General features: G+C 45.8%; 1 protein-coding gene across 2 annotated transcripts in view; it reads left to right on the top strand.

The window, feature by feature from the left end:
- The first annotated feature begins 3,607 nt into the window (after positions 1–3,607).
- The window catches only part of NECTIN4 (nectin cell adhesion molecule 4), a 165,658-nt gene continuing 158,159 nt past the window's right edge, over positions 3,608–11,106 (top strand). The window contains exon 1 of one of the 2 annotated variants that reach the window (XM_086945419.1): positions 3,608–4,119. In XM_086945419.1, coding sequence (XP_086801545.1) covers positions 4,065–4,119 — 55 coding nt within the window. In that variant the 5' untranslated portion in view covers positions 3,608–4,064. The remainder of the gene's footprint in view (positions 4,120–11,106) is intronic. The other variant, XM_086945418.1, reaches the window with a different exon arrangement.

Genomic DNA, 11,106 nt, shown 5'->3' with positions numbered 1-11,106 from the left:
TCTGAGTGAAGCATTCAGAACGTCTTTAGTTAACTGTGATATACTGTTTTTATTCCCTTAGGTTATTTCCCTGGACAAATGTCCAATGAGGAGCCTGATGTCTTTGTATTTTCCTTTAGTTGTTATCTGGATTTCCCAACACGGGATCCAGGGACGGTCTCACCTTTCTGTCATCCTGGTACTTCTCCAGTGGGCTGCAGGCATCATGGCTACTTTCTGATCAGGATGGCTTGTCATGACCCTCCATGGTCCCATGACTCCATTCTACTCAGAACCAGTTGAAGTGTGGGGCTGGCTTAATTTTCTTTTTACCGGGGCTGAATCTGGTTTCCATTGTGGCCCTGACAGAGTCTCCAGGCACCTGTTCGAATAAGCAGAACGCGTGATTTTGCCCAATTTAATTCAGTGTTTTGGTGGCCATCTTGACTTGCTGCTGCCCAGTACCCTGCTTGTTCTGCTTTTGTGAGTTACGCTTGTATTAACATGCCTCTGTGCTCTGCCTGTTGCTGCACTTTAGACAAATGTCCTTTTCTGTGACTGAAAGCTGCACCTGTTAGTTGTGTTTCAGGAAGGCTTCTTCTGGGCCACTGGATTCAAGCTGTCCGGGCTGAAGAGGGGTGAAACCCCCAAACCAGTCCTAGGATGCTTGTTTCTGGTCCAGGGAGGACCTGGTATGGCAGTTTGGGCTGGAATGCTCCCATAAGGCACAGGGTCAAGACTGATTTGCATATGGCCAGGTCTAAACTGGGTGGCATGGTGAGCAAAAGAATGATAGATTTCACCCAGATCTCTTGACTGGGGGTGAATGTTTTGATTTGTTCTGCTTTTGTCCATCAATTGTGTGTCTTTTGCTAGTGTCCCATTTGTTCAATTGATTGGAGGGACGTTTGCGCTGGTACACCCCAGGATTAAAAGACCAATATATTGAAGCAAGCTTGCACAGCTGCTGCTGGATGGTGCAAACTGGCAATATCAAAGCCAGAATATTGACAGGTCTCAATGTCGTGACCAGAATATCGAGGGACAAAATATCAAAAGGTAGGTTTCTATACATTTTCTATGCCTTCTATACTAGTCTCCATATATATGTACCTTGGCGATATATATCTAAGGTACATAGATGTGGAGTTTTAAGAATTGTAAATACATACCTCCTCTTTGCACTTACCTATGTGCAGTGGCGTAACGAAACTTGAGGGGGCCCCCTGCAAAGTATAAGGAGGGGCCCCACTCCGGAGTCAGACAGGAGCTCCCATGCCAGGGTACTGTGCTGATGGGGCCCCTTGGAGCTCAACCCCCCCCCCCCCTCCCTACACCGCGCCACTGCCTATTCGATATTTTATCTCATGATATTATGGTCATGATATTGTGACCCGTCGATTGACTACAGTCCTGCTGGAGAGTTGTGTCTGTTATGCATGGGGCAGAAGACACGGGCAATGCTGTATTTATTCTATGCATGAGAAGCGATTGCAAAGATCACTTGACTCTGAAAGCTGCAGACACTCCCTAATGGGTGTGCCACGTATCACTCCTTGGTAGACATTGACAAATGTATGTACTGCTCTTAAAAGATTGCAATACATCATTATGCACAGACTGATTAAAGTGCAACGGGCAACCGAGTGTTGAAAGCACTGCGGAAAAAAATAAAAAATGCCCGGATATGATGCAATAAGTATCTGTTTTCATATAGTGACTCAGATGCATCTGAGGGTAATTCAGGAGAACACAACTGCCCCCTCGCCATTCCTTCATGCCACCAATGTGTCCCCTGATTCGTTTTCTTTAAGGAAGAATGGCTGCTTTAAAAGAAAGTTATTTCCAGTTTGGGAATGCACAACCAGAGATGGTGGTCTGCTGTTCCTTGCACATCCACATTGACTATGTGTCTAGCCAAACATAGGGTGTTACCAAGCACGACCTGCCCAATTAGAATGAATTAGGTCACTCAGCGACCACCTGCATTTGGAGATCTTGCAACACGAACTGTTAGTACATAAGTTGCTCTGCAAAACCAGAAAGGTCAGAAATCCTCAGGTTGCTACTTACGACCACCGTGTGTAACCTGGCTCTTTGTACATAGGGCATGTATATCTTTAGAGGGGAAAGGCAGCCTCCTTTCATAATTCCAATAACTCTGCAAGGCACCTACCGACTACTTGCAGATCACAGGCAAATGATTACAAGAACTACCACCTACCTTAAAGATAGAATTGGTTCAAGACAAGTTGTCTACCACATACTTGCGGGTACAACTACCACCAGCCTACATGTTACATACAGCCCTTTGAAAGGCACCTAGTTTAGTCACTTTAGTCTAGTTTTTGCAGTTTACATAGCGTAAACTCGACCCGAAGGTATTGTAGTGCTTTACATAAGCACCAGTTACATTACACAAGGACACCTTTTTTTGTAAGTAGCGTTTTTCTTGTAAATATGACTACAAGGGGGTAATATTCAAATCTACCAAATTCCTCATAACATTGATTTAGCTTTAAGTACAGCATAGCATAGCATGGGATATGGATTGGGATAACAAGGTGCTACAAACTGTTTTAAAATGTCTCCTTTAGATAGATGGTTGAAAACTCCAGCAGGTTCAAATCGCGGGTAGCCACCGGTCTCCATCACCCGTGAAGAGAGAAAATAAAATCATTTTACAGAATCACAAAATGTGTTCAAAATTGTACAGGAGAGAAAACAGTGGCTTCTGGTTACTTGGCCAGCAATGTTACCATCAGGGGGCCCATTGCTCAGGTGGCACGGGGAGGTGCAAGTGGGTACCGACGTTTTCACGACCTTACAAGTGCAAAAGTATAATCAACAAGAGCAAACATTACTTTTGGCTCTAGCCGTTCAAAATGTCAATAAAAAACCAACTTCAAAGTGTCAAAGCAAAATTGAACAAAGCAGTCTGTATAATCTAGATATCGTGTTGCATTCATCCATAGGCACCCTGCTACGCGTTTAATGAACTGTCGGCTCCGCTGAGGCTTAATTTGGGGAGGTGGTTGCAGGTGCTGGGCACCGGAGCTCGTTTTTCAGGAGTGGGACTTATGTTTTTTATCACGTGGTTTTGACACAGAGGAAAACAGACAAAGGAAGGAGGGTGTGTGTGTGTGTGTGTGTGTAGCAGGAAAAAAATGAAGTCCGGAAAACAGTGACAAAGGGAGTAATATTTTTTTTTTTTAAAAGGCATTGCAAACGTGACCGAAAGGGGCACTGGAAGGAAGGGGCATAATGGTGTAATAAAGGACAGACATCCGTGTTATTGGCATCTTTGGCGTTCAGCCGCGCCGGCGACGGACTCCTGTGAAAAACTTTGGGTCCACATTCAGGGAAGCAACGAAGACTGCAGTTCAGTTAAAGCTCCCAAAATCAACTTTTTGTCCTAATTCTCTCACACGGAAAAACCGGAAAAACTCCTTTTCCTTTGGAGAAGGTCGGTTTTTAAACCCTAGTGCCAGGAAAACAACTTCAGAGCGGTGCGAAGTCCAGCCCTCGCCCTGAAGACAATAAGGTAATTATGACGAACAATTATCAGACATGTCTAGTAAGTTTTCTGCGAGGTTGGGCCTCGCTCCCCGCCAAGCCCCGCCCCTTTTAGAGACACCTGTTTCAACCTGTCAAGCAGGTTAGTGGTTAATGCTCTAATGCCTGTAGCGGCGCTTGGGGAGCAGGCAGCTCTCCGTTCTTTATTTTCAACATTTAACGAAGTTTCTGACAGACGTTTTCGGTCTATAGAGCAGGTGGCGACGAGAGCGACGGCGTAAGGGGACCTCAACACGCTTGGAATTTACGCAACTGCAACCGGACAGAACTCCGTGTGGTTTTACATTCAAGAACGTGGGAAAAACTCTCCACAGGAACTGCCCTGTCAGCTTTTAAGTATCTTTTCTCGGTTTCCCTCCCAAAACACAACCTGCTTCTCCCCCCAGGCAGACCATGTGGAACCTGCCGAGACACCTTTAGGGCCAGGGAGGTGTCTTGTTCGCCTGTTGGTCTCAGGAGAAAATCCACCTGCCACCTTTCTTCACCTGGGCCGTCGCCGCGAGAGCAAAATGGACTTTTCCCGGACTCCCTGGACTACTTTACTGCTGCTGCTGTGCTTTGAAGGTACGACACAATCGGAATAATGTTTGCTGTGCTTTTATAGTGCCCCGTATGTGCTGAATTGTATCTTAGCGCTAGTTGGAGAGCTTAGTGGGTTAATGGACATTTCAACCTGCTACCTGTTGGGTCCCTCAGATTTGCTTACAGCAGTTTAGTTAACTTTTTCTGTTGACTTGTGCACTCAAAGTGCCTGTAACAGCGCCTTGAGCCCTCAGCGACCGAGTTGGAGCTATCTAAACGATAGACTACTGTTTTAAATATGTGCGTCCTTGTTTATAGATACTACATAAGGTGAAATGTGTGCTCGGCGTTATTAACCCTGCTTTAGCCTTCTCCCACATGACTGGTGAATGAAAAGCTGGAATCATAAACAATGCACGTTTCCGCATTTATGCGTGGAGTATTTCATTTTACCGCCACTTACGCTGATATTTTTGTGACGTGATGAGGTAATTGATAACGTGCGTTACCACCACGATTACCGCATCTTTAGCGCATTTCCGTGCTAATCTACAGTGAGAAGATTGTTGTAACAAGCGAGGTGACACGTCCCGGTCTCATGGCTGACATCCATGTTTTGTGAGTTTGGGAGGGGGGTGCACATGTCCTGATTCACACCCAGCATGGAACACTGGAAAACAGTAGGCACTAGTGGTAAATTCACAAATTCGAAGTTTTTACTTCACATAGCGTGTATTTGTAGAGCGCTATGTTGACCCCAATGTTTCCTCCTAGCGCTATTGACACATTATAGATGTTTAGTGTTTCCTACCTCAAGGGGTAGGCATGTTATCGACCTGTTAAGGATAAAATCCTGAGTGGGCTCTTCGAATTCGAAACTGTGGCCATGCATTTGGTCTCATCTACAGCCAGCACTGAACACTGGACAACAATAGGTACCGTTTCAAGTTGTGAATTCACACATTTGAAATGTATTTGTTTCACATTTGTAGAGCGCTATATAGACCTCAGCTAGGCCTCTTAGCGCTATTGACACTTGGAAGCTGTTTGGTGTTTCCTAACTTAAAGCTATGCGTTTTATCAACCTCGTAAGGATGAAAGTCTGAGTGGGCCCGCCGGATTCAAAGCTGTGACTATGAGGTCGGACACAGTTCCATTGAGTCCACATTAGTCCACCCAGCCGACGGGTTGAAGGGTCAGTGTGACGCAATTCACTCTGAGGTCAGGTGTTGCGTCAGATAGCGACAACCCCAGGTACAGCACCCACTACAACGTGGTCTGCGAGGAGCGCTTTGAAAAGGCTGCTGGAGGCGGCCCCAGGGCTTTAAGTGGGATAAAAAAACTGGGGGGTCTCTCAAAGGGGCGTGGCCAGTGTAATTAGGGGCGTGGCTTAAAATCACTTACGCAAAAAATCTGTGCTTAGCATAGTGTGCAGCCCGACTTGTAATTTGCTGTTTCTGTCATTGCATCCAGATATTTGATACAAGTAACATCATACCTACAGCAAGTAAGTTATATTGGATTTGTCAATGGTTATTACTTGCAGAAGATAAATAAGCTACAACTTTGACTTGTATATAATATTGACAAAGCTCCCAATTAAAGCCCTGGTGACCCTACCACGATGTTGCTGCTCCTGACTTTCAGAAAGAGAAGGGAAATCCAGAAAGAAAATGACTCTAAAAGGATTTCCCTTCCTCCACAACGCTCCCCTGGCATGATGTCATGCTGTAACTTCTCTACTACTGAGAAGTGAGCAGTGTGAGCAGCGCACATCAATGTGCCTGCTGTTTCGAAACAGGTCTCTATCAGGCTTTGTTTTGCGCCCTGGCACTTTTTTCCGGACTGCAGTGACAGCAAACAGCGGTCATTGCAGTCCGGGAAAAAAAACGGGCTGCCTGTGTCAGGGCTCAAAACAGAGCCCGATAGAGACCCGTTTCGAGGCCCCCAGAAAAAAACTGCCGGTGCTCAGACCCCTTGAGACCCGGCCCACTTAAAGCCCTGGGCGGCCCCTTGAGGTTTTCTTTTCTCTTTTTTTTCCTGAACAATCTAAGTTCTGTTCCCTTTCAGTAGCGCGCCGCACCGTCATTAGCTAATTCCAGGCAATTCTATTTCTAAGCCTGTTGTTAAAAATGCTCCGAGCTGCGAGCGAGCGAAGCACAATCGTCTAATGACAGGCTCTGCGGTCTTTATTGTGAGTGTTTTCAACAAAACAGGTTTCTTTTCAGAGTTTTTTGGCTCTGTTCAATGGGGTTACGTTTCTTCACGCCTCGGCATATTTCCCTTTCGATTCCCATCCCCGTCACAGTGCAGAAAAGTGCTCAATTATAGGGCGTTGCAAGGCTCACTTGCGTCCTGTGTCTCAAGTGTAGGGTGTTGCGTGTCTCAATTGTAGGGCTTTCCCATGTCTCAAATGTAGAGTGCTCCTTGTCCAGTGATTTTTTTCATCTTTCTGTTTGTTGTTCTGTCTACACTGAGCTGCCTCGGGCTGTTGTTAATCTGGGGTTTGGGGTTAACGAGTCAATCTATTTGCCTGGGTAGAATGCCCCAACCCAGATTAGGTTAATTCTGATAAACTGGAGTGATTCACTCCAGAAAAGATTCCGAAAAAACATCGAAGACAGACCCAAACACCTCCACACTCTAGTGATGTCACACCCCTCCCTCCCCTCTGCTGTTTCTTACTACCCAGGCAGCCCCAATTAGCTCAGCTCACAGGACGGTCCCTGATTGGCTGACAAGATCCATGATGCTAAAGAATACACGTGCCAGGTGCCCTGAAATGCCTCCATAGTATTCCACATCCTTCTAAGTGGACCCACAGGCCGCATTTATTCCTGAAACTGTCAGAAGTGACCCCAGAGCTCAGGAAATGTACATCTACCTGAAGGGGGCATGGCGGCATCGGCTGCTTTTGGCATGAATACCAATGCCAACCATTTCCCTGAAATAACTGCACATGCCCTTAAATCTGTTGGCTTATTTGCAACCAGCACCCCCTCAAGATTGACCCTAAAATTTCCAAATCTCCTTGTATTTCCTGTAAGGTAACACCAAGTCGGATTAATATGGCTTCCAATGAGCCCCAAGTCTTCCCCAAATTACTAGAGAAATTGAATATGAGTTAAAAGTAATTATCATGGCTGTCTTTATCAAATCAATCATTTTTTTTTTGGGGGGGGGGGGCAGGATTTATTCCCCCAGGGCCCGTGCTGTGATTGGCTGGACAGGTGCTTCTTGTGAGACAGTTTCCTGTACCCGGGGTATTTTGCTGTTTCTCTTTCTCCCTCTCTCCTGCCCTCGTAGGCCCCCTCCTGGCTTCCGGGCTGTTCGTGACACCTTGGACACTCCCCGTGCACCTGTACCAGCCCTCGCGCTGCCTATTGAGTAACGCTCCACTGGGTTAGTCATTAGGTCAACAAACAACCAGACACGTCACTGACTCTGCCCCAGCCCATCCTGTTACAGACGCAACCAATTCCTTTTGGGTCCACACACACCTATATCCACTGCAGGCCTTCTTAGGCAAAGGTCTGGGGAGTCAAGGCTTGTGCTAGAACTTTGGTGACCTACTTAGGGCTTGTGCTAGAACTTTTGGTGGCCTACTTAGGGCTTGTGCTAGAACTTTGGCGGCCTACGTAAAGCTTGTGCGAGAACTTTTGGTGGTCTACTTGGGGCTTGAGCTAGAAAAATGGTGGCCTACTTAGGGCTTGTGCTAGAACATTTGGTGGCCTCCTCAACGAGACAATTGTGCAGCCAAAGCTCTGGAAAATGGCTACATTGCAAGTGGTGCAGCGAGGGTGCCACAGGCCCTAGAGGACGCTAGGAAAATGGGCCTCCTGGCTGTTGTTTGGCTAGTAAATACACCAACATTCAGGATTCGTCAGGTCCTGGTATCACTGCACCTGCTCCACCATTGATAGCTATGCCAATGGGAGTGATGTGGTCCCTGTAAGTAGCCCCGATCCCATACCGAACAGCCTTTTTCCTGAGTTTTTTTTCCAGATTTCCTTGTGGTCCCTCTAAGCTCCTGATCCAGGGGGCGGTGCTCCAGATTTCCGTGAGTAATGCTTTTGACGCAAGGCCTGTCGGGAAGAGCACATTGGTGGACTATAAAAGGGTTTGCCAATCGCTTGCTCACTCTGGTGGCTCGCGCTGCAGCCGGTTATTAGCACACGTGCACTTCAGGTTGTTTCCTCATAAAATATGGGCGGGTCTTGGGTCCTAGTGAGCAAGGCACGTCTGTATCACACCGTGGCACGCCAGCCCTGGCCTCCATGCAAGCCAATGGGCCTTACTTGGTGAAACCATGCTGGTGACTTGAACCAGACATATTGTCATGCAGTTATGTCTTCTAGAATCGTTTTCCTTCAGTCTTTCTTCCCACGTGCATTCTAGCAAGGTTCCATATTCCTTGCTGGAGGCCAGTTTGACTGGGAAGAAGACTTGTGTAGGCTGGGTCCTACCTCGCTCCTGTGTTCCTTTAAAATAAATACATCAACTTTATTATTTGCATTCTTTCTTTCAACATTACACATATCCAATTTTTTTTTAATGATACAATTATGGGGCCAGATTTAATAATATATATAGAGCAGGGCATTAACCAAAGTTGCTGCGCTGAAATGTCCAAGCGGAGAGAGCAGCCATGAGCCATATTTACATGTGGCCTACTAACTTCCCATTCCCCTGCACTGGTGCACAAACGTGTGTTGGAGCTGGATATAACTTATCCTTGATGTGAAATAGTGCAAAGTAGCCAAAAGTCATATTTGTGTGAGAAAAAAGTGCAGTTTTCAGGCACAAAAAAAATTCCTGGAAGGAAAATACAATTTCAGGACTTGGCATCACTTTGTGTGACTTTGCAGAGGTGCAAAGTGTTGGTAAATCTACCTAATGCTGTTTAAAACCAACAGCTTAACTGTTTAGATGTTCTAGCAGATGAAGAAGTCAGCGAGTGGCACTAGTGGATGAAGTGGGAGAGGATGTGGCCTAACGGCTAGAGCTACCGACTTGGGGGACGGGGAACCAGGTTCGAGCCTCGGCCTAAGCTCAGCATTCTGGGCAAATCACTTTCTCTCCCCGTGCCTACCAAAAAAATGAATGTGGCCTTGTGTAATGTAACTGGTACTCGTGTAAAGCGCTCGGTAGAGTTCACGCTATATAAACCTGCAACAAAAATTGACTTTTTCCAAGATCACACAATTTACTCAAGTGGGGCAAGTAGTTCTAGCACTTATGCACCAGCATAGCTGACACTGAATCAAGAACACACGTTCCACTCACCACACAGTCTGTGCAAGTTTTTGCACAAATAGTGTCACAAGGGAAGTTTCATGCTCTAGGTTTTTAATTCAATATCATTGTTGATGAATTGACTTGTGGGGGTGGTGATTCTGTATATGATTTTACAACAAGTAATTCTTATGAATTTTGGTTTCTATATCTGAAACCGCAGTGCAAAATTCTGATCTTGCCAATAAGAAGGATTTACAGCCTGCAACATCTTTCCTCATGAATTACAGTGCGATTCATTTGAAACTCCTGCGCCGAATCCCTATAATGTACAAAAGATTTCACACGAGGTTACTACACTCTATCCTCATTGTGAATATAATGGTAGCTCAACTTACAATTCACAAAATGAGTCTTGTGCCACTGGACATGCTAGCTTAAGCTGTTGTAGAGCTCTTGAACAGACTTGCTGCTCAAAGGGTTTTTTAGGAGTGATCTCTATACTAGGGGTGGGCAGAACTTGCAGAAATTACTCCGCGGAATTCCGCGAAATTACATAAAAACTCCGCAAGTGGAGAAGTGTGGCTCAATGGTTAGAGCGGTAGACCCTGATGCAGAGGTCTAGCCCGGGACCAGGGTTCAATTCCCAGCCTCGGCGGGTCTTGGGCTCAAAAATTCCACGGACCTGATAATTCTCGCCTCGGTGCCTATTCCAATCATGGTGTCCAACTCTGGGCAGTAGCTTGCTTAATCTCCACAACGGCCCCCACAACGCTAAGGATGCCTGGCCTCCACCTTGGGGGTGCCCAGGAGTGGACGCCTCACAGAGAAAGCCAGGATGGGTTCCACAGCGGTATTCGTACAAGCGCCTTGAGACCCTTGCGGGTGAGTAGTGCGCTATACAAGTATCAATTTACATTTACATTTACAAGGTTCTGCGGAGTTTTGCCAATAGGCAGAAAAAATGCATATCGGACTTTAGCGCTGGTAGAGAGTTCCGTGCTGAAAAATGCAAAAAGTGCAATATAAACTAAAAGAAAAATGGCTCCATTCACAAAATAGCAATATTGTCTGTTTTCAGTATAATTTTATCTATGAATCACAGTATGCCGGACAAATGTTGCCACCACCTAGTTTGTCCCACAGAAAACTCAGAATGAGACTTCAAGTGACATGACAGTAGTTGCTAGTGATCGGGGACTGTGTTGTGGTTTCCGGCTCTAGGACATCCGAGTTGTAATCTTGGCTTACCACATACCCAAAATTGTGTGATTCTGGAAAAATCAAATTACCACATATCGTGCCACAGTCTCCTTATCTGCCAAAGCCAGAGGTGCTTAGAAACAGGCCAACCACCATCATTAGGTGCTGTGGTAAAACAAAATAACTCAACAGGGCTGTTCAACCTGGAAACGATTGAGTTTGCAGTGTTGCGCTATCCATATTTCCTCATAAAACCAGGCTTCGATGTACAAGTGTAATCTAACAGGTGATCCTCAAGTGTTTCTTTTGGTCAAGGCTAAAAAAAACAGAATGTTGTTGGGTACCTCAATATTATTCTGTAGGGAAAGGATCAGAAGGACTGGTTCCATAGTGAGGTGTTTTTAGGGAACTGGATGGGTTCCAGATATGGAATATCACTTCCACTGGTTAAAACAGCTTAGTATAACATTCTATTAAGAGTATCTACTAGTGTTATTCCAGGTCACTGCTGAGTTGCAAAACAGTCTTAGAGGAGGAATTGTGTGGCATTGTAACGAGGACTTGCCTCGCACGTACTGTAGCGAATGCCAA

This window comes from Lissotriton vulgaris, chromosome 12 (assembly GCF_964263255.1).
Source record: "Lissotriton vulgaris chromosome 12, aLisVul1.2, whole genome shotgun sequence".
Lineage (NCBI taxonomy): Eukaryota > Metazoa > Chordata > Amphibia > Caudata > Salamandridae > Lissotriton > Lissotriton vulgaris.
This window is presented reverse-complemented; position numbering and strand designations above follow the sequence as displayed.